Below are 27417 nucleotides of genomic sequence, written 5' to 3' on the forward strand. Positions count from 1 at the left end.
CATGGGCTGGGGAGCTCTTGGTGGTGTGGGTCGGCGGGCTGCCGTTGTGCCCCGTGGCTGTGGAGGGCGGCAGCGTCAGGAAGGGGACAGGCTTCAAGCCAATGAAATTGGAGAGGGAGATGGCATAGGGAGCACCCAGCAAGGCGGGAGGGGGTGCAGCTACTGCTGTCAGCGCTGGGGCTGGTGCCGGGCTGAGGGGCTGAGAGAAAGTCATGCTGAGGTCAACAGGGCTGGAGACAGAGGGCGTCTGGGAGGTAGATTTGGCTGTCTCTAAACTGAAGGAACAAAGAAGAAGAAGGGGTGAGATGCACACTGGGTGGGATCAGACATGCCCATGTCTGGAACAGCAGAGGGAGGCAACTTGGATCTGAAAGCACCAGTCTCTGCTTTGGAGAACCCTGCTCCATGAACCAGAGTCTACAGCCGGCTCAGACTGCTATACACCATCCCACAAACAGGGAGCCAGAGAGCTGCACTGAGCACATGTGGCTTTCCCACCCTTTGTTTAAGCTGGATTTTAAATAGAATTGGTTAAACAGTGCCAAAAATCAGTGTGGGTGCTCTTAGTTCAATTTAAGTCCATGGGAAACAGTCTTAGGGCAAACCAATAGAAGGCTCTGCATGGGGGTTTGTCTCAGCAAGATTGTGCGTAGCAAAAGTCCCAAGCCGTTCCACTGTGAAGGACCCAAGGTGCTCAGACCCGGCTTCCTAAGAGCTCTGGGTGGGAAGTCTCTCATCAGGTCTAGCAAGAGCAGACCTGTTAGCATAGGCAAGACAGAAGCATGTATAGCCCTGGGTTGTGTAATCCTGACCAGAGCTGATCTACAGGGATCCTTATGCCCTGAAATGCAGCCACTGCAGAAGCAATGTGGCCCTGGGGTCTGTGCCCTGCAGAACAGTCTCTGCCACTGAGCCTGCCGGAGGAGCAGAAGGGAATGCCCCTCGGGGTGGTTTGGCCAGACCTGGCATCTTCAGGGTAGTCAGGACTTGGTCTCACAGCTTGTAGGATGGGGAGGAGTGACTGCAGAGAGGTCACCGTGACAAAATGGATGCTTCAAAGGCCATTAGTGAGGACTACCCATCCCAGTCCCCCACGTGGCAGGCACCTATCATGTGAGCAGGCTGATGTCAGAGAGTTTGCACATAGACATGGGTCATGGTGGGAAATGTTGGGCTGCTACCAGAAGCTCCCACCCCATGTTTATCTCTCAGCCCCAGGGGCAAATGCACCTCAGAAATTTGTTTCTGCCCCTCCTCCTGGCTCAGGGCCAGGCTGCTGCCCCCTGCCGCAGCATCCCCCTCGGGCAGGCTGGGCCTTACCAGGCAGTGATGAGATACTGGGCGAGGGTGATGCTGACTGGGGTCCCCGTGATGGTCACGTGGCGCTCACTGGAGCCTTCTGTCTGGTTCCCAATTTTGATGTGCGCCCCGGACATCTGCCGGATCTCACTGATCTTGCTGCCCTGGCGCCCAATGATGCAGCCAATGAGCTGGGGAGGAGCACAGCTGGGTTAGTGTCTGGGGGGGCGCAGCAGACAGCGGCAGGGAGGAAGTGTTGGCGATGGAGACAGAACCAGGGGGCATGGAGAGAAGAGGCTGCCTGCAGTATTCCCCCCCCAGCCCTTGGAGGGACGAGACGAGGAGCCAGGAGTATTCCCACCCCAGCCCTTGGAGGGACGAGACGAGGAGCAGAAATACTCCTTCTGGCCTTCAGGGGGCAGCAGGACCTGGCGCTAAGCACAAGGCTGTGGCTGTTGGGGGATGGCGGGTACAGGCAATGCTTTCTGAGCAACTCACAGACTTCCCTATGGCTGGCAGCTGTGCCCTCCCTGCCCCAATGCTTCCCCTACATCAGGGGCTACCTTGGGAGCCATGCAGACACAGCACCGGGGCTCCAGCACCCCGTTTCCTTAGGCTGTGGGCAGCTCCGGGCACCCTGAATACCAGCCATGCCCTGTGCAGAGCAGTGGTGGCCTGAGGCAGGCACCATCAGGAATAAGTGGGGCCTGCAGTTCTTGCCCTCTGTATAGGCCCCAGGCAGTGGGGTTTGACTGGGGGGAGGAGGCGTGTAGAAATAAAGGTCAGCTCTGCCTTGGCCCCCTCGCTTCCTGCCCGGTCACAGAGGCTGCTCTGTGCTGGCCGGCGCCTGGAATGAGGCCCTGGGGGCGGGCGTGGGGCGCGCGGGCGCATTCCTCTCTGCTGGCGACGCGGCCCCCCCTGCTCTGCACACGCGCCCTAGGGGCAAGGCCACGAGCAGAGCTGGAGCCTGGCCTGGTGGCAGGGGACTGCAGCGGTGGCAGGGGGACTGGTGACCCAGCCTGGCTGGAGCATCCTGGGAGAGCAGGAAGGGCAGAGGTGTCTAGCTCTGGGATATGGCACATTTAGAGGGAAGGGGCTGATTCCCCATATAGCCCAGCACTGGGGTGTTGCCTCACCCCAGGGGAACTGGAGAGAAGGGTCTATAGCAAGGGATCCCACCCCAGCCTGATGCCCAGGGTCTGCATCTGGGGTTTGGCTTTGCCCCATCCCAGCAGCAGGGGCCACATCTGGGCACTAAGGCAGGGCAGGTGAGAGCTCCTTTGTTGGGGTTGAGGTTGAGACTCTGCTCTCTGCTCAGAGCACTGCCTCCTCCTACACCCCAGAGTCCAGGGCCCACAGGTGGAGGTGCCAGGGGGTGAGGTTAGACCCACTGAGCCCTTCTCTTGGTGCCAATCAGCAGCAGCCCCTGGGGCCAGCGCCCAGCCCTACAGCAGTCTCAGGCCCAGTGCACAGCAGGCCACAGTGCACTCACATCATTGGGGACCAGGAACTCCTGGGAGGTGCTCTGGGGGTTGGCGTCCAGGCCTGAAGGGAGAAGGAGAGACAGCAGCATGACAGGAGCTCTTCTGGAGACACCCGAGCCAGGCCCTGTTTTGTTCCCACCATGGCTGGGCTGAGGAGCCAGAGGCCTTGAGCTCTCCTGACACCACCTCCTGGCTGCCCATAGGCAGCAGTCCTTCTTGGCCCTGCCGAGGCCAATGCACCCACCTTCTCCTGTCTTTCAGAGACAGCGCCCAGGCCCATCCTCAGCTCCCAGGCTCCCTGCACTAGGATGGGCTGAGACATCCCATGTTTGCATTGGTTCCATAGGCAACAGGGCTCCTTCCTCTCCTAGGCCTCAAAAAACTGGCTGTGCTTCTATGTCCTGCACAGCTGGTTTATTTGGCAACCCCAGGGAATCCCAGCCTCCCCTTCCAGCCATAGTGCCCAAGATGCTGCCCCTCTGGGACAATCAGGAGTTCCCGATTGGCTGGTCCCACCCCAGCGTAGAGGGTGCTGGGATGTTCAGGGCAATAGCAGCTGGGAAAGCCAGGGGAGGGGACCATTTCCTCACCTGGTACCATGGAGGGTGTCTGACCCAGAGAGGCAAAAGGGACAGGATGCCCAGAGAGCTGCTGCAGTTTTGTCACCTGTCCCAGGGGAAGAAGGTAAGAGAGTGAAGGCAAGGCAACAGTCACCGTGCTGCCCATCACCAAAGAGCAGATGTGTCACCCCATTCAGCCATTTGGCTTTGAGCCAGCATCAGCTATAGCACATAGGAGGGACAGCAGGATTGCCTGGGGCAAGAGCTTTGTGTCTCATAATCAGAGGAACCGCAGACCATGGCCAGGGCTGGTGACACTGAACAGCTCATGTTTCAGATTCTCCCTGTGTCTATCAGGGTGGATCATAATGGGCCTCACTTCTGCAAAGAAAGGCCTCTAGCCCAGCAGTCAGACAGCTATCACTGGAGCCCACAGCAGGCTGAGAGGCAGGAGCCAAAACTCTCTATTAGGGGAGGCTATCTGCAGAGAAGAGATTGGGGAGCGGGCAGGCATGGAGACCCACCAGGGGTGAATACACAGGAGATGGGATGTGCTGAGAAAGCAAAAGAAACCAGGCAGACAGAAGAAAACAACACAAGGGGCCAGCTTCACCCTGGGGTAAGTTGGCATGCTCTCCACAGCCTGTCCTGACACCCAGGCTGGCTCTAGTACAGGGCAGTGATAGCAGGGCTGGGCCTGAGGCCCCCCAGGAGACACCTCCTCACTGAGATGGGTGATGCACTGAGGTTTCCAAGTGACCTGCCAGAGGCTGTCACAAGCCCAGTCTTACAGCCATGTAATAGCTCAGGGCTAGGATCGGTGCATGGGGGGTTTGGGAGAGGCTGGCCCCCAGGTTCCTTCAGGCATTGCCTTGCACTATTGAGATGACATTCATCCCCGCAGTGTGGAGGATGCAAGGCGGGACTCACCTCTGCTTGCGACACACCACTGTACTGCCCCTGCATGGAGAAGCCCTGTGAGAGGAGGAGGAGAGTGGATGACCCTGAGAACCTCCACCAGGTGCCAATCTTGGTGACAGCCTCTGGCCACTCACACAGAGCATCCCTAATCTTCTCCCTGCTAACTAGCAGCAGCCTGCTGGGCAAGCTGCCTCCTGACAGGAGCTGGGGCAGCAGGCAGATGAAATTGCCCCCAGCTGGCCCTAGTTCCCTGAGTGGACCTGGCTGCCAGGGGCCTAGCTACCCCCAGCTGGCCTCAGCTGCCTGCATGGGTATGGCTGTCAGTGCCTACTTACAAGCAGCAGGTCATTCAGTGTCCAGCAGACTGCTCAACAGGACAGGTGCCTCCCTGTCTAGCCTTGGACTGGTGACTCCCTGCTTCCCAGTTCCTGCCTGTTTGTTCCTAGTTCCTTGGGTCCTGCTTGTTGGTTCCTGGTCCTGCCCACTGACTCCTTTTTCCAGACTCCAGCCTGGACCCCTTGAAGGGATGGCTCCTTCCTAGGCTCCATAAGGACAGGGGGGAGTCATTTGAGGTGGGGCAGGTCTGAGGGAGTCCCATGGAATGCCTCTGGATCCTTCAGACAAGGTTCTTTGGGTGAATCTGATATCTTTTATTAGACCAACTAAATAGTTGGAGAACAATTTTTAAGCAAGTTTTCCGGTTCAAAAACCCTTCGTCAGGCTAAGGAAGTTGCCTTACATCAACTGCTGAAACTTCCTTAGCCTGACGAGGGGGCCTTGAACCTGAAAGCTTGCTTAAAAATTGTTCTCCAACTATTTAGTTGGTCTAATAAAAGACATCAGATTCACCCAAAGAACCTTGTCTACCTATGTCTTTAGATCAACATGGCTACAACCTACACCTCTGGATCCTTCTGAACAGCTATGAGAGGCATCCCCAATGCCTTAGGGTACTTTCTGGGGTGGGGAGTCCAGAGGAGAAGACATTTGTGTCTCTCTGTTACTGAGAATGGGAGATTTCCCGTAAAGTATTAGCTGCCCCTTACCTGGTTGGCCGAGAGGAGGACAGTCCCCAGGGAGAGGCTGGGATGGTACGGAATGGTGGCTCCTTTGGGAGGTGACTGCAGGGAGAAATCACATGAGAAATGTTCTCACATGAGAAATCACATGAGCCAGGTTCTACCCTAAAGCCCTTCCTCTGCCAGTGCCCCCTGAGCTCTGTCACATCCTAGCCCCCAGCTGCATGCAATGGTCTCACCCATCTGGAAGGTCCCGACCTTGGTTTTGGAATGGCCATTAGCACTGAAGTAAGCGGGAGGAAATAGTACAACTGACTCATGCATTGGCAAAACCGGCTGAGTCCTAGGGGAACATGTCATTGTGTTAATGTGTCCCCAGTGGAGCCACAACAGAGGGCAGGGGAGAGGCAGTGGGTTAAGATTGCAGCATAGCAGGTTTAGTTCAAATCTCAGGAAAAAATCTTCTCGCTGGCGGAGTGGTAGGACAGTGGAACAAGCTGCCCAGGGAGCTGTGGAATCTCCTGCATAGGAGGTTTCCAAGAGAAAGCTGGATGAGCATCTGTCTGGGAGGGTTTAGGAATCGTGCATCCTACATCTGTTCAGGACTAGTTGACCCCTGAGGTTCCTTCCATCCTTGTGACTCTATTGTCATGGCACTCATACTGTGGAGTGGGACAGTAGGGAGAGGCCAGAAAGAAGGAAGATGTCCCTTTCAAGGGACAGCTGTGACTGTGACTGGACTGTCCCATCTCCCAATGACTCACCGGACATGAGAGCCATCCCAGCATATCTCTGTTACACTTTGCTGTGCTAGGCAGGTGTCGTGATGTGGCTAAGCTGAGACCATGCAGCCAACCCCACAACACTGCTAACTCCACCACCTCCTCCCAGGAGATGAACTTTCAACAGTGATAGCTTGGGCTGCAGAGCTCTGAGGAGGGGCTGATGGGGATCATCTCTCAGTCTCTGCAGTGGCCCAGGAGACTGGAGGGCTGAGCTGGTCCCCACAAGCCCAAAGCAGCCAGTACCTCCAGGATGACAGCGCAGATCTGCCGCACACACTGGATGATGGCATCTGGCCCACCAGAGACTGTGACTGCTCGCTCGGTGGAGTTCGGCAGCAGGTCTCCTGCCACCTGGACCTGAGCTCCCGTGGTCTGTAAGGAGAGAAGTGCCTTCACACAGGCTCTGTGCTCAAGACACATCTTGTGCTGGCTGCCCCACTTCTTGATACAACTTGCTTGGGGCAGCTGGGAGGGCTGCTGGCTGGGGGTAGCATCTGGGCTCCCTTCCTTTGCACACAAGCTGGGATCAGGAACACAGCATTGGGGCAACTGTGGACTGTGCCTTCCACACAGCCACAGCAGGCACTGGCAGTGCCAAGCACGCTTCCTCCAGCACCTCGGCACTGGAACAGAAAGTGTCTCCCCCAACTTGCTGCTTAGCCTGAGGGACTTGTGTGGGGCTGAAGAGGATAGAAGGTAACTGTTTCTCTCCTCTGAATACCTCTCACAGTTCCCCCCATGGTCTGTGCCCACCTCTGCCCCCTTATTCTCCTCTGATTTTGGTTAACATTTACTGGATGCATCACAAGCACATTTAACTTGGTCTGAGTTAAGATTTCAGGTGAGAGATTTCACATGACTTCTCCATAAACCTGCCTGTTTAATATATATTTCAAGATCCAGGAGTAAGTGTGACAGCCATCAACTTGGCCGACACAGCAGGGAATGAACTGGAAGCCTCTAAAGCTAGAAGCCCGAGCTGTGACAGCTTGCACTGAAGAGCTCAGCCAAAAATAGCTGTCTCTGTAACAGAGTCTTGTTCCCTGCAAAGCAGAGAACAGCAGGCACAGCAGGAGCTGTCGCACGCACTGACCCATGAGCTGCACTGGCCAGTGAGAACAGACACCCAGGTTTTCTGTTTGGAAGGAGCTTGGCGGTGAGCCCACATGGGGCAGAGACCTCCTCATATAACTGCAACTACCTTGTGTAGGAAAGGCAGGAACCTTGTTTTGTGGTGCCTGGTGAGGAAGGAGCAGGAAGTACCGAAGCAACCTCTAAGAATGAAGCCTAGTTGGTCAAGCCCCCTCTGCCCTTACCTCTCGGATCTCCTTGATCTTGGCACCTGCTTTGCCAATGAGCGAGCCACACTGGCTGGCTGGGATGACGAGCCTCAGTGTCACTGGTGGCTTGGATACAGCTCCTCCATTGGTGGCTCCAGTGCCCAGGTCCTGAAAGGAGACACACGCCACAGGGAAGGAATGTGTACCCTCAGCCCCAGGGCATGATGTGCTCAGTGGATTCTGTCACTGATGCTTCTCTGCCAGGAACCGCTACTGAGTGATGCTGTTCAGGTCCCCCTCACCCCTGAGCTCAGATCCCCTGCTCCACAGCGACCATTTTAAGCATTCAGCCTTGGGACTAGAATCATCACTTTATGGATGCAAGCCCAGACAAATGGCTGGCAGTACAAATTGGCTCTGCCGGGGCCAGTCACTCTGAGAGCAGCAGGAGTAAGAGATCCCAAAGAGGATGAAATCTGAGCCCTTGGGATGGAGAAGCAGGGGCTGGCTACTATGGTCTAGCACAAGCTTGTGGCTGAGATGAAACAGGAGGGGCCTGATTTTCCATCTAGATGTGGAACAAGGGCTCAGGTCATCAGCAGGTGTACATCAGTTCTCTGGACTTACACTGGCACCAGATATGGCCCCAAACCTGACATCTTTGACTAATGCCATCCTCTATTTGCCACTCAAGTGTGGTCTAAAGCCTCCTTCCCACCTGTACCCCTTGGGTCCTTGGCAGCCAGATTCCCTGCAGGGTGAAGGCAGGATGTAGTGGGCCATACCTCCTCCAATTTGAAAGCGATCATGGAGACGGCTCTGAAAACAGCATCAGTGGATCCAGTGATGGTGGTGATGCGCTCGGGACAGGAACCCTCGGAGATGGTTATCCGGGCACTGCTCTGGGACAGCAAACCAGAGGGCAGGATGAGAGCTGTTCCTACAGGCATTTACCCAGGTACCTTACCATTTGTCTCTGAGCCCTGTCTCTTCCTGCTGTACCTCTGTTGAGATGCAGTGATGAAACAAAACATCGAACTCCAGGGAAAGGGCTCCCTTTTGATACATACAATCATATTTTTTTCTCAGTACTCTCTATCCCATCCTATAGCCATCCAATGGGTTTGACCTTGGCTCTGCATTGAATAAGTGACCAACTAGTCTTATGCCTTGATTTTTGGCTCTGACACGTTTTTTATCCAGGCCAATATTTCAGCCCTTTGCTTCTCTAGCAGCCTCATGTGAAGAGCCATGTCTAAGACCTTTTGAAAATGCAAATATGTTTTCTCCACCAGATCTTCTTTTTACATGACCTATTCGCACCATTCTGTTTCTGTTCATCACATCAGGATCATTTAGATGTTTTGAAATTCAATGTTTATTTCCTATTTCAATTTACCTGGTTCTAAGTGGGGCAGATGGCAGAATAATTAGGGGGGCCTCCTTATTGCTTCAGAGGCATGAGTTCAAACTCTGCTCTCCATGCATGCCAAAGTCTGCCTCTTGTTGGCTCAGCTATAAATAGGTACCTGGTCATTTGGGCTGGGGGATGAAAGATAGCTGGACACAACACCACACATCACTTTGCTTTAACTATGCTAGCCTGATTGGCTGCTAGATTTGGGAAGGCCTTTGACCAGGCACTGAAGCAATGCTTGCTGGTCTGTCCTTCCCAGAATTCCTCACATTACCTCCAGTAGAGTAGTTGATTTTAATAAGGGCTTGCACATTTTTGCTAGTATTAAAGATACTTCTTTCAGTCTCTTCGGGACCCTTGGGTAGGTACCATCTGGGACTCATTGCTCCTTAATATATCAATGTGTTCCAGCCCCTCTTCTTTAGCTATCTAAGTATTTGATAGTACCTTATCCTAGTTACCAGACTGGAGTAGGGCCATGTTAGGCATTTGCCTCCTCAATGATGAAAACAGATTTAGAAGAAATCCTTTAGCATCTCTGTAATTTCCTTATGGTCCCTTTTATTCCTGATTGCTCCATTGCTCCCTTTACCTTTCCTCTCCAAGCTGAGATCCTTCCCTGTTTCCACGATGTTTAAAGCATTGCTTAGCATTCATTACTAGCCCTACAGCTGTTTGCTTTTCCAGTTCCTACTTAGCCCTCACAACTCCTTTAGTTTTTCTCCTCTAATTTTAAAAGTAGATGGGACTCCAAGTGCAATATGCCCTTGCTTCTTTCTCTGGCTCCTGTGCTCTGTTCTAATACTAGGAGTGCTCCTTTCTGAAGTGGTTTCCCATATTTGTTGCCTTGTATGTTGGGGTCCCAACAGAGGAGAAATCAGTGATGCAAAGTCTAGGAATATTCTACGTATAACTGGCTTTATTTCCACAAAGGTGCCTGCTGGTGGGATGAGGGGGTCAAACACAGGCAGGGCAGCTGAACACCAATGTCCACATCCCATAGAGCAATTCTGCCTCAAGAACTGACTGTAATCAGAGCCCAGGTAGAGAGCAAATTCTCTTGCCACTCACCCATCTCCCTGTCTCCCCAAACGGCCTGTGCACAATCTGTTGCTACCCCAGGCTCACAGCTCCATAGCATGTCTCCCCAAAACTTGCCTGCACATGACAGAAGAGACCTTGAAAGACTACTGACACCACCTCCTTACCAGCACATTTGGGGCCCCACCTTTCCCTGTTCCTAGGTCACCAGTAGCAGTTAGAGTTAACCCTTTGGATGTGTGAGCCATGTGTGGGAGAAGTATCCCCTCGTTGGTCCTCCATCTGACAAAGACCAGCCTAGTCACCACTGGGCTGGCTATGGGTAGGGGGCTTCAGGGATGAGATGGGGTTGGGGGGATGGAGGTTTGGCATGTACTCATGAGCTAGTGGTAACTTTGCCATTGGCATGTTGGTCAGCAGCAAAGGGATTGGCCTGTCCCAGGGAGAGACCTGGCAGGGAGAGGCACTGGTTTTCCCCGACAACTTACTTGTTCTCGTATCCTCTTTACTGTCTCGCCTTTCTGCAAGGAGAAGAACAGGGAAGGCAGTTAGAGTCCCACAGCTGCAGAGAGCCCTGGAGCATGGCCATGATGCCCATCTCTTACCTTGCCGATGATGCTGCCAACTTCCTGCGGACACACAAAGAGACAAAAGCCACTGAATTAGGGGGAGAGTCCCAAGGAAGCAGGTGATCCACGCAACCCTCCCGGGGAATGGGAGCACCCTTTATCAACAGGGGGCTAATCCTGCCTTGAGCAGGGGCCTAGACTAGATGTGACCTCCTGAGGGTCCCACCAGCCCTACTGTTCTATGATGCTATGACAGTACGGCTTGGGTGGAAACTGCAAACAACTGCCTTGGAGGGCTGCTATCAACTCTCACTGCCATCTGAGCGCATTGCTCCTGTTACAGGGACAAGCAGGTTGCCGTGACAGATATCAGGGGGCAGAATGCTTTCCCTCTACTATTGGCTGGTTCCTGTTGGCTGCTTGCCAGCACTCGGGGCATAGCTCATTGCATGGGTTGATGTCTTTCCTCTATGCTCACACTTCATGCTGCTACTAGGGGGTGTTCCCAGGTGAACTTTGCCTCAGGCTTTCCAGAGGTGGGTTATGGCAGGGCTGACATGGAAAGTGAGCCAGTAGCAAGCATGTGCCTAAAGGAAGGAACATGGGAAGGAAGCATGGATCTAGGCATGCTGCTGTTGATCTCAGCAGATCCAGGCAAACATCAGCGTGGGAGTGGGGACATTCTTATAGAATAGGCTTAGAAGTGGATCAAACAGAGAATAACTTATTGGAAATGTTGATGGTGACTGTCCCCTCTGTCTGTTTATCCATCCATCCATCCATCCATCCATCTCTGCATTTTCCCTATTTTGATTGGTATATAATTGTGGACCAGGCTATTTATCAGAACACCAACAATGGCTCCCTATTATGTACCAATGTGAACAAATATCAATTTCCCTTCTTGACAATATCTAGATCTTTGTTGCACCAGCTTTTGCCATATTCCAAATTTTACTCAATCCCTCCATTTCTTTTAAACAAAACTTGGCTGTATTTTTGCTCTGTTTATTTCAAATCTGAACTTGGGAGGACATTCCACAGAAGAGTCCTTGGATTTGTTCTAACACAGATCTTTGTTGAGGCAAAACTGTTGCTTTTTCATTAAATCGGACCAGTTTTGTGAGATCAAAATGAGACGTAAGAATGCTAGATTCACTCAGTGCTTTCTCCCTTCCTGGCTGCATCCAGAGCTACTCACCTGCTGCTGCTACATGAGGGCAGCCCAAGGGGACACGTACCTTCCCATGCATGAGCATCCGCAGGGTGAGAGTAATGCTGAGCTCTGTCTCCTCCAGGCCGGTGTCTGAGCCACTCATCCTGTCTGGTGATGCCATGGTATAGGAATGCATGAACCTGCTGCTGGGGAAACAGCACTTGGCCTAGAAGGGAAACAAGCAGCCAGACCTGGAGAGAGGAAGATTAAGGAACATCAGTGGGTTTAACAGGAACCCAGCCCATTGGGAAGTTCATGGTTAGCACTGCAGCAGACACGACGTTAATGGGAGTGGGGTGTGATCTTGTGCCAAGCCCTTCTGAGGCATCCGACAGAGAAATAGGTTAGATGCCGGGGATGGATGGCAGCCAATAGGCACTTAGCACAGAATTAATGCTGCAGCCTCGGTGTCAAAGGCTGTCTGACTGAGCTGGGGTATTGTGTGTCAGCAAAGATGGAGCAGAGGGAATGGATGGTACCAACAACTTTCTCTCCTTCTCAAACCTTCCTCCCTAGTCTCTCTTTCTCTTTGGATTCCTTCTGTGACCACTCAGGAAATCTGAGCCCAACTGTAGCAGAGTTTCTGACACTGATGTAGCATTGAATGCCGCAATATATATGCAATCCCCAGACCAGGGCAAACCAGAAGGCCTGTACTGATCATCACCCAGTCAAATGAAGCACCTTTGGACAAGGCAAAGGCTAGTGCCAAGTCAAACTGGTTCTGTCCAGCTGGATATGATATGGTCGGGGCTTGGAGAGTGCAGAAGAAATCAGTCTGATCCACAAAGAGGCATCAGTCTTCAGAGTAGGTCCCCTGCACGGGCACAGGGAGGGAAGTGAGCTGGGTGTGGTGCTCACAACTCTGAAGGGGCAGTGGATGCTACTTAGTCCCTCTCTTCTGTTTCAAGGATAAGAGGAGACTTGGTCAGGCTGAAGCATGGTAGATTTAGACCCAATCAGTCCTTCTGTCTGCTGCCCCTTGAATGCTCTGCCACAGCTTGAAGCACGGTGGGACATCCCAGTGCTAGAGTTCAGGCAGGGCTGAAGGTGATAGGCAAAGCTGCTCTGGTGTCTGAGAGGAGCCAGGCACTGGAAATACACATGCCTGTTCTGGGGGCAGCCTGTCAGGGGACAGGCAGGAGTCACCCTCCTGGGATGGAGTCAGAAAGGCTGGCTGCTCAACTAAATGAGAAGTCTGCAGCCACGGCTGAGCACCCCCTCAGGGGAAGGGCATGCACTGGGTTGGCAGCTGGCCTCTGGGTGGCCTTGGGGACCAGGAGGGTGCCCTGCGAGTTTCCAGGGAGAGTGTGCGCAATGCAGCAGTGTCAAGGGGTTCACCTTGGGGTCTGGCTGGGGCCATGGCTGGCAGATCTGGGGCTCCATGGGGAAACAGAAGCCTGCCAACATTTTGGTGCATGGAGAAAGGCCCTTGTGTGGGGAGCAGGGTTGCCAACCCTCCAGGATTGCCCTGGAGTCTCCAGGAATTAGATATAAATCTCCAGGAGACTGATGAGAGTCACCTGGGAGATGAATGATAGGGCATTAATTAAAATAAATATTAAATGTTGAATCTGATTTAGACAGTAATCCAGTGGGTTTTTAAAATGTAATAGTAACATGCATTTGCCTTCCTGATGTAAAGTCATTAATGTCATTATGCCATGTGATGAAACCTCCAGTAATAGATTCAAATAGAGTTGGCAACCCTACTGGGGAGCTACTTGTATCCAGTGCACTGAGCTATTTCCTGTGCCCTCTTCATTGTGGGAGCTATTAGAGCACAGCCTCAGCACCCAGACCCTGCTGTCTGCTCAACCTTCCCTTCCCCCAGAGCATTCAGTGTGTCCAGCCGCCAGGGCAAAGACCTCATCCCTGGGCTTTCCCCATTCTGTCCGTCTGCCCACTGGGGAACAAAGCTTCAGCAAGAGACTCTGTGGATTGAACGGTGATAGTTGGACTGTGTTAGGGGTGCTGATGGGGCACCTGGGCACCTGGGCTCTGTTCTCTGCTCTGCCTTTGACTGTAGCCAACGTGGCCACTTTGTAGCAGCAAGGGAAGAGGAGGTGGGACCAAAGTGCAGAGTGGGGCCCAGGAGCTCCAATTCCAGCCTCCCAGAGCTTAGGAGAAGGTAGGGAGGAGGAGGAGAACCAGAGCTGTAATCCAGAGTAGGGAGGCAGCTGCAAAGTTTGGGGATGGACCCTGCTCCACCTGCCCAAAGGTGTCCAGTTCTCTGCTTCCCTTTCTCCTTTGGTACAAAGGGGCAGCAGGGGCAATAGCTCTGCCCAGCAGTAGGGGATGTAGCTGGGGGAAGGGGGAGCAGTAAAGAACAGCTGCTCTCCAGGTCTCCTTGGCTGTCAAGCAACTCCCTTTGAGAGCAGTTGCAGCCACCCCTAGATTTAAAGCAGGGAAATCTTCCTGCTGTGGCAGCATACAAGGCTGGGCCAGCCCTCAGAGCACCAGGACTATGGGACAGCCTGCTGCCATCTCTGCCCCTCCCGCCCTTCCATGTGCTGAGCAGAATGTGGCTGGAACAACTAGCCAGGACCATGCGGTTTGGGGCAGGAGGGCCAGGGTGCGGCTGTGGGTTGCTTTCACCCTCTTTTGCTCTGTCTGCGGTGGGGCTCCTCAGTGCCAGAGTCCAGCTGGAATCCCATGATAGAAGCTGGAGCTTAGAGTGAGAACGGCCCACCAAGCAAAGGACTGCGCAGTTAGCAAGGGGCTAGGCTGTGCTCTGCTCATAGAGCCATGATAGTAGCCATGACAGTGGAGAGATGGGTCAGGAAAGGAATTCAGCTTCCTCTTCAAGGCAGCAAGCTCCTGGCCCCAGCCCTTTGCCCCTGCTGGCATGAATAACTGTGTCCAATTGGCATGCCCATACTGCCAGGAGAGATGGCACAGCTAAGGGGGAGAGACCCCTTCCTCTGACACATGAGGGCACCAGACTGGCTGATGCCCTGCTCTGCCTACTCCTGTGCTCCCGGATTCATCTGCCAGGACCTTCCCTCTGGCTCCTCTGGCTTTGTCTCCTACCCAGTCTGCACCAATTTCCCTGTGGGTCCCAGCTGCTTCCTCTGGAAATCCAATGCTCCCAGGTGGCTGTGCCTGGCTGAGCCTGTCAGGAGAGTCTTCTTGCCTCCAGGACCAAGGTAGCAAGGGCTGGGTCATGACCTGCCCACTGCCAGCATCAGTAGGATGCTCTAGAGAATAAGGGCTGGGTAAAATCGGGGAGCGGCGAGGACTGAATGACATTCTTAGGTAAGGTGGGGGCTGGGTGGGTGGCAGCAGTTCCCTGAGTTACGGGATCACCAAGTCAATGCTCCAGCTGCACCATAGCTAGGCTCATCTTCCCACTGGGGACAGCAGCAGGCCTGTGGTCCACCACCTCAGGATTACTCCCACCTTGCTGCAGGCTTTCACCTCTATGTCAGCTCCAACCCCTCCAATGCCCTCCCAGCCTAGGGCTCAGACCCTGTCACTCTCCTATGCTACTGTAGTCCAGTCCCATGGTTCCAGGTGGTGAGCCATGCCCCTCATCAGCATAATGCCACCATCTGATCACAGCCTGGCACGCTGTGGCTCAGCACAGAGCAGGGCTGCGTTGCGGGGTCCCTGAGAAAGCTTCAGACACTGTGGCAATGTGGGAGAAGTTTGTGCATAACCAAGAGGATGAGAGGATGGAGGAAGAAGAGGCTGATCCACTCTGAGGCATTAATGGAGAGAGAATTAAAATGGTGATGGATGTTAGTGCCTGTAGCCTGGTCTTCAGGCACCTGCAGGGGACGCTACTGGCTGCTCTTAAATTTTCACTAAAATTCTGAGGCCAGATCTTGATCCCACTGCTGCCCTTGGAGTTTGCAAAGCAAGGGGCTGAGGATGGACCATAAGAGATGCCAGACTGGGTTAGAGCCCAGGCCTATCTTGTCCACCAGCCTGTCTTTCACTGGCAGAGGGTTCTGCTACCTGGAGGCAGTCCGTGGTCCCATCCTAAGCCCTATAGAAGAGGCACATTATGGGAGCAAGCCATAGAGGCAGATTACAGGCCCCAAATCCTGTGTGCATCTATTTGAGTTTCATACACATGCACACAATAGAAATTCCATGTGGGCAGTTGACTCCCAGCCTGGCAGCCTTCTGCCCCGCAATCAGCCCTGTCACAGGTGAACAGGGCTCAGCCCGGTCTAAGAAAAGACAATTGTATGGCTATGCCACATGCTCTGTTGGGTACAAGCCTGGCTTTTCCTTGCCCTGCGTGTTACAGAGCAGGCAGGGACACACATGTGCTCTTTCTCATAGACTTTACCGTTGTTCTGCATCAGGGGTTCTGAGGTTTTCAGTAATCAAAAGCTAAAGAGCAGGGCTATCTTGGCAGACAGGGCTGGGCTTGTGCCCACAGCACTGGGTTGGGACTCTGGAGATCTAGGTTCAATCTGCCACAGACCTGTTAGACTGGGGACCAAGTGCTTGATCTCTCCATTCCTAGTCAGCGAATGTCTCAGGGTGTGCTAAGGATGTTCTTAAATGTTAAGCTCTGCTGACTCCGCAGACAGCAGCGGGTGCTTTGTAAGTGGAGCCTCTTGTGCCTCCACTGGCTTGCTCTGAAATGGGAATGGTATTGCCCCTGCTCTTTGCCTGGTCTGCCTATTATGATTGTGCACAGGAAAGGTGCTGTCCATGACCCCTCTCCACCCCAGTGCTCAGTTACTCATTCTGGATAAACTGGATCCGCCTGTGGGTGATGTCCTATTGCCTCCTGAATATGATCAGGGAGTGCAGTGCAAACCAAGACATCGGAGCTTAGCACAATGCTCAATGTTGCTGTCAGTAAGCAGCAGCAATACCCTGACAGGGATTTCACTGTGCTACAAATCTCCAAGGCAGCCTGAATCATCTGAGGCATTTTTCTTCCCTCTGGCTCCCTCAGTAACAAAAGCAACACAAAGTTCCTTGTTCCCAGTGAAGGGATCTGGGAGACACATCGCCCAAGGCCCCATGGCTGGTCATGCTAGAAGTCATGGGGGAGCTGATTGCTGTCCTGTATTGCTGGAAGGGAAAGTTCCTCTCTTTTCTAACCCGCATTCCTAGCAATAGCTTTGGTGATTGAAGAGAGGAGGGATTAGGATGCCTAATGCGCTTCTCGCCATCTGTTGAGTTGGTCTCCCATGCCTGGCTGAGCATGGACTGGGACAGTCCTGGTAGCTATCACTTTTGTTTCTAGTCATTGTCACTTCCTGATCCTTATGCCTTAGCACAGGGCCATCACACTGTTTTGGTCATGTACCCCTTTACCTGCACAGTACCATTGATTGTACCCACTACACCAGCCATGTCTCTGCATGTTCATGCCTTAAGAAGAATGTCAGCACCAATGTCAACATGCAGTGATGCCATCACTCACCACACGTTGACAAAGCAGGAGGTCCCACTGCCATTATTAAAATTCAGGTACGTGCCCCTTGGCAAAGCACTGAATAACCCCAGGGGCACACATATGCCAGGTTGAGAACCACTGGCTTATAGGCCCAGTTCTGATTGCCGCTCTGACAGCACTGGGTGGCTTGGCATGGGATCAGGTCCTGTTTCTACCTGATGTGCTGAGTGTGTACATTATGAAAGATAGTCTCTGTTCACAGGCCCTGGCTGGTGCAAGCATTCACTGCTCCTTTGAAGCAAAGGAGCTGTTCCATTCATTCCCCCAGCCAAGGCACTTGCCAAGGCTTTCTAACCTAACTGGATGCATTTCCTGGTAGGTTTAGATTGAGTAGCCAGACCCTGCAGCTGGGACACAGCCCTGCCTTGCGTTACCTATAGATCTCAAAACAATGTTTGCAATAAAGGCAGAGGATCAGTGTGCTCACACACACACACACACACACACACACACACACTCCACTTTATAGTCCTTGCACTGGAGTCCAGATCCCCTTCTCTGGACCCCTGGGAATTCCCTCCTCAGCAAAGGGAATGTAGCTGGGTTGCCTCTGCGCTCAAGCCCTTGCCTGTCTGCCACAAGGGCCCTCAGAGCATAAGGTAGAACAGCCCCAGAGCTGCTCTAAGTTGTGCTGAGCCTGTCCCTAGTTGGTCCCAGACACTGCACAGCCAGCTTTACCGTGTGCTCCTGACCAGGATGATACAACACAGAACAGAGCCTGCTGTGCCAAGGAGGAAACAATTATTCAAAAACCAGTCTCTGGGTAGAGCTCTGGGCCCCAGTGTGGAGAGATGCTGCCACAAAAGAGATGCATTAGTGAAAGGGACTGGGCTGGTTCTGTCTGCATTTGTGACTGGGGAGTTCAGGCATCCAAAACAAAGACGGGCCCTGCAGTGTCCAACCCAACTCTTCCCAGGAGTGTGGCCCATACCACAAAAGGACACAGCAGGGGTGTCTGGCTACTCCAGGCCATCCTCGGGCAAAGTTGGCTCTGCTCAATACTGCTGCTGTGTGCCAGCTCCATACCTGCCCCTCTGCCTGAGTGCATTCATGACAGACTCCCAGGGACCTGGCACACAGCAGCAGACAGCTGCTTCTGTGCTGCAAAGCACTCCCTGGCCTTTGTATCCCTCTGTGTGCTGGGCCCACATTGATTCCCCTGCACACCCCACCTTGCCGTCTGCCGGCACCCAAACGAGTGTGGCTGCCATTGTCCCCAACCAGCCTTGGTTTGTGTCCTGCCAAGGCATTTTTCCATTCTGTAGGCACCGGCCTGGGCCAGGCTGTCAATCCAGCTCAGCAGGCAGTGACTGCTAATGAGACAGCTGCTGCAACAGCCGATCCCTTGCATGTGTGTGTGTGCATGAGTGTGTATGTGTGTGTGAGATTTTATTCCCCTAACTAGAAAATTTTGTTTACTCTGAGCTACAGCAAACCCTACCACCATTGTCAACGCACAGCAAGGAGAGGGCCAGTGAAAGCAGCCTGTTTGTATGCAGAGTCAGCTCCACAGGCTCGTTTTCCCCGGACCTGAGAACCTCTAGCTGGTGGGAGCTAGAGACCTCCCTGCTTCTTGCTACCTGGCCCAGACTAGCCCCATGTGCCCAGCGCCTCACGCTTCTGGCACCTCATCACGCATTGCCACTTTCAGCAGAGCTCACACAGGCTCAGCCAGGCTGATGAGTAGGGGACTGTGAGGACAAGTGTAGGGGAAGTCTGTCAGGCGAGGCATGGGCATGCACAGGAACCAGGGTGGGGGTTTAAGGATGATGGGGAAGAACCCAGAGGAGCCTCAGTCCCACCAAGGGATGGGTGAATCTGAGCAGGGCTTGGGGGCTAGCTGAATTGCTGGTCTCTTAGATCTGGAGGCCTGAATGTCAGCTACTACAGGAGCTGTGGACCCAAGGATCTCCCATCTACTACAGAAGCTGTCAGCCCAATGACTTCTTGGGGCAGTGAAGTCAGTCCTTGGGACGGAGGGTAGCTGTACAGCTCCCCACACTGTAATGCCTCCGTGAGAGGCTCCTCAGCAGGTACACAGCTCTGCTCTGCCGCTGCAGCAGCTTTGGCATACACTGGGCTCAAGAACAGGCCATGGGCAGAGCAGAGGCCCGGAAGAGGCCAGGAGAGGGGCGTGGGGGAAATGATGGGAACACCCGGGCCCCACTGATCTCTGCCCTGTGAGGGCTTCATGGGTGCAGAGGCAAAGTACTGAGGGCTGCTCTTGTTAATGCTCCATTAAGCCCTGAGTAGAAGCAGCACAATTAGCCTTTTCATAGCCTCTGCCCTGAGATCTCTGCTAACCCTGGGATAGGTCTGTTCCTGGGAACACAGGCCTGCCCACATGTCTAGCCTCTGTGCTCCCTCTGCTCTGCCCTCTCCCGTGAGCAACTGAGGCCTGCACATGCCAAGGCACAACACGTGCTAACACCTTGCCCAGGTTTTTGCTAGAACTGGCTCCTACAACCCTAAGCTTGAGGCTAACGGCCCAGTCTGGCTGCCACTGCCTGAAACAGCAGTAATGAGTTTAGATTATGGCTGTATGGGATGCTTTGGATAGGAATGATCCTGCCTCAAGCAGGGGGTTGGACTAGATGACCTCCAGGGGTCCTTTCCAGCCCTGCTTCTCTGTGACACCCAACAGCTACAGGCTGGGTTGTTGCATGTGCCCAGAAGCTAAGGTGAGGGGCACTGCAGAAGTGCTCATGATCAGTGCATTTGGACAGCTAAGTAACACTCCTCCATAGCCTTGCAAAAGAAAACCAGCCAGGCTCAGCCTGTTCCTTTGGGAGTTCTCGCTGGAGCCCCACTGGTGGGAGAGGCTGTAGCAGCGCTGTGCTGGGGCCCCCAGCATTTGCTTTCTAAACACCGTCTCATGTCCATCCCTTTCTCCCATGCAGCAGATCTCTCAGAGGCATCCTCACATAGCCTGCCCAAGTCTGCCCAGACACAGCCGCTGCCCCCAGCTCTGGCCAGCTCAGCTGAGAGTGGGAGTGAGCTCAGAGGCTCTGGGACAGAAGCACCATTGTGAGCCTGGTGACCTATACCCCTGCTGATCTGAAACATCAGTCTAGGGCTTTTGGGAGATTGTGGCTAGGGTTTGGGCTTAGGGGTGGGGTTTGGGAATGCTGGGATTTGGCAGAGTGGAAGTGCTTTGGGATTGGGGGGTGTTTGGGGAATGGCTGGGATCAGGGGTGGGAAGTGGTGTTGTAGGTGTGCCATATATGTAGGTGGGGCATGTGCTTGTGGGCGGGGCATGTGCTTGTTGTGGGTGGGGCCTCACTCCTCTGCTGCCCGCTGTGCCTGGCATCTTGGAGCCCTTGGCCTTCTGTGCTTGCTTTGCTTTGCTGTTGGAGGCCTGCCCTCCCGCTCTGCTGCAACCTGGGCAGCCAGCTTCTCCAACAGCCCTGCTTCCCCCAAAGGCTGGGCCCTGGCTCCTTGGTCTGTTTGTTTGTCCCACAGCCCCACGTGGCAACCTGCACTGCCCTCGATGTAACCTCTATCGAGCTGCTCCCAACCTCAGCGCCCAGCGCTGAGGCTGCCAACAACGCATGATGTTTTTGCTGTGCAGAGGGGAGGCATCCGCAGAATGCAGACCCACACGCGCCCCAGGGAGCTCATGCCCCCCTCCTGCCTCGTCCTGCTGCTCTGCACTGTCTGGACCCTGCTGTGCAGAGTGGTGGGGGCACTGAGGTGGGAAGGAGGAGAGGGATTTTCTGGGATTTGAGTACCCGGGGCCAAAATAGCCCTAAGCCCCTGGATTCCCTTCTGAGAAGCCTAAAGAAAACCAAGCTGAAAATGCTAGTTAACCCCGCGCCGAGGCGCGAAGGCAACAGCTGTGTAAATGCAGCCACGGTCACCCCATGCCTCTGATCTTGACCAGCTGTCCCAGGCTGCAACTGTCCTATCAGAGGCTCTGGAAGGCTTATTGTGACTCCAGCTCTGCCAGGAGATTGAGTGTCAGGCTTTGCTTGAGAGGATGAGCTGGGGAGAGAGGAAGGGGCCCCGGCAGCAATCACACAGGTAGCCAAGGGGTCCTTTCCTCCAGTCCCCTTTCTCAGTTAAGGAAGCGGGGGCCTGACTCTCAGCTGCAGGGACCAGCAGACTCCCACCAAATTCAGTGAAGCAAGGCCAATCTAAGCCATCACAAGCCACAGAGAAGCCTTGGCTTAGCACTGCCCAAAAGCCCTCGTCTTGAAGAAACCAGGATGTCTGACACCTGCCAGAGATGGCTCTTGATAAGGGGAAGGCCATGTTGCCCCCCCCCCCCCCCATGGGGAGAGCATTTGGTGAGCCAAATGAGGGTCAGTAGGTAGTGAGGAGACTTCCAGGTAGGTAGACAGTGGTAGTGTGAATGCTTAGCTTTGCCCCAACAGCCAGCATGGGCCAGGGGCTTCCAGGGTGCCCATAGTCCTTTCCAGAGAGCTGGGGCTGCCCCAGAGCCCACTGGGAACCAGGAGCAGCCCTGGCATAGGGAGGGCCTGCATGCCTGGCTGCTTGAGGTACTAATTCAGCAGCACCTTTTGAATGACCTAACTTCCAGCTTGCCCAGCTGGCCCCTCTTGCCCCAGCACTGCCTTGGGCTCCTGACCAGGGGCTTGAAATAGCCCAAAGGGAGCCTGCCCCAGGAAATGCCCCACTGCCAGACCTGCCCTTTGTGGCTGGGGTCTGGCTGGCAGCAACACACAAGAGCACCTGTGAGGACAGAGCTATTCCTCTGGGCTAGGAGGTAACTGAAAGCGCCAAGGGGAAGGGCCAGCAGCTGCTTCCTTGGAAGCGATGCTGCTGTGACCCCCTGGGCTAGCCTTCCCTGCCGAGCTGGGAGAATGCTGCTCTCAGGACACCCTGGCCACCAAGTTCTGGGGCAGAGGGTGAGAGGGGGAGGCCAGAGCCTGGTGTTCAGAGCTGATTTTATAGATGCCTCAAAAGCCAGTTGTGGGGCTGTGGCTGGGGCCATTGTGGTGTTCCATGGGCACTGGAAATGCAGCAGCAATGCCATGAAGGAGCCATGTGAAGCAGTGGCCCAAGTCACAAGATCCTGGTCTTTGGTTGGATTTAGGCCATGGTGGAACAGAAGCCATTGCCCCCCTTGCAGAGCAGGAAGAGCCTCTGGAGACAGGTGAGGCACAGCAGTGGCATCAGAACATCCCCTCCTGTCTATGGGCTTTGCCTTGCCCCTTCTGCCCACAGCCCACTTGGGCCATCCAGCCTATAATCAGCCCCAGCAAACTAAGCCTGAGGGTCTCCTCCCCCAGGCCAGCAAAGGGGGCTGGAAGCTAGCAGCATGCAGGTGCTTGGGTGGGTCTGGGGGGAAGAGTCACACTGTCCTGTTTGTCAGGAGGGACTTTGGAGAAAGGGGCGGGGGTCATCCGAGCCCAGGGCTGGGGGGGCAACAGGTTGCAATGGGGGAGCATGTGAGGAGCTGTGGTGGTATGGTTGGGAGCCGGGGGGCAGGATTGGGTGTTAACACAGGGATGTGGGGGAGCAGGGGGTGCTGCTGGCCAGGAGCGAGGGGCACTTGCTTACATGACACCTGCCTGCTCTGAGCTCCACATATCCGGCTTAGCCCACCTTGTCCTTTCCTGGCACCCAGCTCTAACACAGTGCACAGAGGATTCAGGAGCCTAGGTAATCTCAGCACAGGGACCACCAGCCTCAGCACCCCTTCCCCTGCCCTGGCAGCACAGGGTGGAGTCAAATTCATTCTGCAGGAATGAGTGGGGCAGTACCAGAGAGGGCTTGGACTCAACAATGGCTTGGTCCCAGACAGCCGAGATCGGCCTGCAGGTGTGAGCTGGAGCCATGTAGAGCAAACCCTCCTGGGTCTCAGCAGATGGGCCAGAAGGGAGACATCCCTGGGTTTGCTCTTGGCCTGGCACAGGGATTCCCTGCTTCTTCGAAAGGGAGGGGAGAGGGGCAGGGAGTGAGGAGGAAACTCCCCCACACACATTCTAAGCAGTGCTGAGCTCCTGTGGGACAGGGGAGGGCATTTGCAGGCCACATCAAAGAGGCTGCAGACAGCTCGAGCAACTGGACCGGCAGCAGCGGGCAGGACAGCAGGGGTCACGGGATGGAAGGGATCAGGCTTTTATAGCTGTCTGAGCCCTTGGCAGCGCCTGGCCCAGCCCAGCCCGCACAGCCGCTCTCCATCAAAGCGCCCAGATCCACTGCCAGAAGGCGGCAGAGGCGGCATGGAGGCATTTCCCCCAGGGCTCGCTTATCCCTGCTGCAGAGACAGTCCTGGGCTCACATGCCCCAAAGCCCTGAGGAGCCAGTCATGCTGCCCAGGGACTGGGGCAGAGCAGGTCTCTTTCATCGTGCTGCACTCCTCTGAGCCTCCCCAGCCCCCTGCAGCGCCAGGGAACAGGCCGCCTCACAGAGCTCCCAGGATGCTGGCACCTGCTGGGCAGCGCTCAAGCCAGAGGGACAGCCTAAAATCAGGGTATCTGGGAAGGGGCTGCTCTCCATGCCAAGTGAGCCATCCCACCAACCGGAGGGCCTGGGAAAGGGTTTTCTTGCTTCTGTTCCCAGCCCCTGGGCACTGGAGTATTTCCAGGGGTAGGGCTGTGAATCACTCCATTCTAGCTAAGGCTGGGCACGTGAGGGGCAGGTTTGGCTTCCCAGGAGGGCAACTCTCAGGTCCTTTTTTAGATATGTGGGGAGCCGGAGGAAAAGCAAGGACAACATTGGTCCCCTGCTAAACCAGATGGGACAACTGACAACCGATGCCCATGAAAAAGCAAACTTGCTAAATGGATACTTTGTGTCAGTTTTTCACCTGTCCCATGGGACACCCCTGCCCACTGTGGGTCAGGGAGGTCCGGGTGAGGGAGATTCCTTGCCCTCCATCGAAGCTGACCTCATGAAGGAACACCTTGAGAGGCTGTGCACCTTCAAGTCAACCAGCCCTGATGGGTTACACCCAAGGGTACTCAAAGAGCTGGCAAGCATCATAGCTCAGCCCCTGGCACCGATCTTCGAGAACTCTTGGTGCTCTGGTGAAGTGCCCGAAGATTGGAAGAAGGTCAATATCATGCCTATCTTCAAGAAAGGGAGGAAAGTAGATCCGGCAAACTACAGGCCCATCAGCCTGACCTCTGTCCTGGGGAAGGTCTTGGAAAAGATTATCAAAGAGGCCATTCTTAACAGACTAGCTGACGGCAATATCCTGAGGGATACCCAGCACGGGTTTGTTGCGGGTAGGTCTTGCTTGACCAATCTCATTTCCTTTTACGACCAGGTGACCTATCACCTGGACAAGGGGGAAGAGATTGATGTCGTATATCTTGATTTTTAAAAGAGCCTTTGATCTGGTATCCCATGATCACCTCTTGGCAAAACTGGCTAACTGCAGCCTCGACCTCACCATGATCCGCTGGCTGGGGAATTGGCTTCGCGGTACGACCCAGAGGGTGGTGGTTGATGGAAGCCAATTGTCTTGGTGCACGGTCACTGGTGGGGTCCCTCAAGGCTCTGTCCTAGGGCCTATACTGTTTAACATCTTCATCAATAATGTGGACATTGGTGTCAGAAGTGGACTGGCCAAGTTTGCCAACGACACCAAACTCTGGGGTAAAGCATCCACACCTGAGGACAGGAGGTTGATCCAGGCAGACCTTGACAGGCTCATGAAATAGGCGGATGAGAACCTGATGGTGTTCAACACTGTAAGTGCAAGGTTCTCCACCTTGGGAGGAAAAACCTGCAGCGTGCTTATAGGCTTGGCAGTGCTGCACTGGTTAGCACTACAAATGAAAGGGACTTGGGGGTCATGATAGACCACAAGATGAACATGAACCTTCAATGTGATGCTGCAGCTAGTAAAGCAAACAAAACGCTGGCTTGCATCCATAGATGCTTCTCAAGCAAATCCCGGGACATCATTCTCCCCTTGTACTCGGCCTTGGTGAGGCCGCAGCTGGAGTACTGCATCCAGTTTTGGGCTCCACAATTCAAAAAGGACATGGAGAAGCTTGAGAGAGTGCAGAGGAGAGCCTCGTGCATGATCAGAGGTCAGGAAAGCAGACCTTATGATGAGAGGCTGAGAGCCATGGGACTCTTCAGCCTGGAAAAGCGCAGGCTCAGGAGTGATCTGGTGGCCACCTACAAGTTTATCAGGGGTGCTCATCAGGATCTGTGAGAACGTCTGTTCACCAGAGCGCCCCAAGGGATGACAAGATCAAATGGTCACAAACTCCCCCGTGACTGATTCAGGCTGGACATAAGGAAGAACCTCTTTACTGTCCGAGCCCCCAAGGTTTGAAATAGACTTCCTCCAGAGGTGGTTCAAGCACCCACTTTGAACACCTTCAAGACACATTTGGATGCTTATCTTGCTGGGATCCTATGATCCCTGCTGACTTCCTGCCTCTGGGGCAGGGGGCTGGACTTGATGATCCTCCAGGGTCCCTTCCAGCCCAAAGGTCTATGAAATCTATGAGAGGAGAGGTATATTAGTGGCTCTGGGGTGCCCAGGTGCTGCAGTGGTGGGGCTAGGAAGGAGTTAAGAGGGCAGCGCAGCCTTGCTCAGTGAGCTTTAGGACCCGAAGTGCTCTGAGTGCTCCCTGGGGAAGTGCCCAGTGCTGTTATTCCAGCTTTCCCTGCTCCATGCCACAGACTGCTCCACTGCACTGCACTAATATCACTGCCTGGCAGCTCCAGCAGTGGGACAAAGGCATGAAACACGTCCCCTGCCTATTCCAGGAGGGCAGCTCATTCCGGAGTGGGGCTTAAAAAGGGAGGCATAGGGGGAGATACATAAGGCTTGTGCCCTGCATCGTGCGCTACGATGCAGGGAGGGCTCAGATGGCCCTGTACACAGTGCTTTGCCAGCCTGATGTTTAAACTAGGACTTCAGGTTGCAGATGCCTCATGAGACCCTACAACTGGCTGGACCATGATGGTATCCCAGGCATTGAGCAAGGTTCGAAGGGGGTGATTTCCAACCACTTTCGCTTTTTTGCTCTTGCCAGCATATGTTGGATTGTAGGGACTAAGCTACACATAGGAGAAAGGAAATCTTCATTAAAGATCCTGGACTCTCCTCTTCCCTGCCCTGTGGGTTAAGGACTTCTCAGCCACCTTACTGAACCCCAACAGCAGTTCACCAGGCCAGGGCAGGCCCCACTCCACACTCCTGTTCATTTCCACCAGGCCAGGGCAGGCCCCATGCCACACTCCTGTTCATATCCTTTAAAAGCCCTGATCCAAAGACCTCCTCAGCCCCGTCCCCTCCATGCCCTAAATCAGCTAAGGGCCTTCAGGTCCATTCAGCAAGTGGCCTCTGGCAGGTTTGTCCAGCTTCGATCCATGCCACGCAGTAGAAGAAGAGCCTAGATCTATCAGAGAAGGTTCCTGTGTCTTCTCACAGTCCCAAGCTCTTGTGCCCTGTGTGTGCCTGCCTAACAGTGATGCAAACTGGTGAGCATTACTGCTGACCTTTTTGGTGTTCTGCCACGTGATTGTCCCTCTGGTCTTTCTTCCTTGACGCAGTTCCACCCCTTCCAATTAGAGCTCTGACAGTCTCCAAAGGAAGAGGTGTAATGACCTGCCGCTCTGGGGGCACAAGGCCAGTTATTCCAGTAATAGTTGTTAGCATCCTCTGCCACCCAAACACTTTACAGTACTTATGACCCCACACATGCAGGGCACTATTGTGTGGATGGGGAAACTGAAGCACAGAGAACTGGATTCGCTGACCCAAGGCTGCAGTGACAGAGCCAATATCTCAGGATCCCCTGGGTACAAATCCTGTGCTCAGACCACTAGCTCAGTGGTTTCTAACCCTTCCATCTCATGTTTCTGAACAGACCCAGCACAATACATGTGCCAGTAGCTACAGAGTCATAGAAAAGTAAGGCTGGAAGAGACCTCAGGAGCTCACTTGTAGTCTAGCCAAGGCAGGACCAGCCCTGACTAAATCATCCCAGCCAAGTGCCTGTCTGACTGGCTCTTAAAAACTTCCAGTGATGGAGTTTCCTTAGGCCAGTTACTGGGGGAGTAGCCCAGGGACTTGCTTAAGATTTCCCAAAGCTTTTAGTGGCACAACTTAATCTGAAGATCAGAGTCTAATCCTGGCACCTGTGAGGCTGACTGCAAAGCCCCTGCCAGCTGTGCCATGTATACATCACCCAGTTTGGTGACAAGTTATGCCCCTAGGTATGAAGCCAATGACTTCCGGGGAGCCAACTGCTGCAACAGTCCAGGATGAGCCATAACAAGTAGCTCTCAGCAGCCCTGAAGGTGCCTGGTAAGCCTTGAAGTTAACCATGGCTAATCAGCCGCCTGCTATGGGAAGGCTGCCCCTAATCAGAGTGCTGCCTGATGCTGAGCTAGGACCAAGCTTTTAAATCCAGACCAAAGTCGTGGGGACAACAGGACCCAGCTGTGGAATTC

At 54.2% G+C, this 27417-nt stretch overlaps 1 protein-coding gene across 2 annotated transcripts in view; it reads right to left on the reverse strand.

Moving 5' to 3' along the window:
* Positions 1 to 27417, reverse strand: part of PCBP4 (poly(rC) binding protein 4) — a 33013-nt gene that overhangs the window by 2723 nt on the left and 2873 nt on the right. The window contains exons 2-13 of one of the 2 annotated variants that reach the window (XM_014522419.2): positions 11617 to 11782; positions 10412 to 10435; positions 10295 to 10327; positions 8134 to 8250; positions 7385 to 7516; positions 6312 to 6440; positions 5311 to 5385; positions 4274 to 4318; positions 3374 to 3449; positions 2792 to 2844; positions 1321 to 1490; positions 30 to 275 (exon numbers count right to left, since the gene is read on the reverse strand). In XM_014522419.2, coding sequence (XP_014377905.1) covers positions 30 to 275; positions 1321 to 1490; positions 2792 to 2844; positions 3374 to 3449; positions 4274 to 4318; positions 5311 to 5385; positions 6312 to 6440; positions 7385 to 7516; positions 8134 to 8250; positions 10295 to 10327; positions 10412 to 10435; positions 11617 to 11727 — 1211 coding nt within the window. In that variant the 5' untranslated portion in view covers positions 11728 to 11782. The remainder of the gene's footprint in view (positions 1 to 29; positions 276 to 1320; positions 1491 to 2791; positions 2845 to 3373; positions 3450 to 4273; positions 4319 to 5310; positions 5386 to 6311; positions 6441 to 7384; positions 7517 to 8133; positions 8251 to 10294; positions 10328 to 10411; positions 10436 to 11616; positions 11783 to 27417) is intronic. The other variant, XM_014522420.2, reaches the window with a different exon arrangement.

The sequence above is a fragment of the Alligator sinensis genome, unplaced genomic scaffold (assembly GCF_000455745.1).
Source record: "Alligator sinensis unplaced genomic scaffold, ASM45574v1 scaffold610_1, whole genome shotgun sequence".
Taxonomy (NCBI): domain Eukaryota; kingdom Metazoa; phylum Chordata; order Crocodylia; family Alligatoridae; genus Alligator; species Alligator sinensis.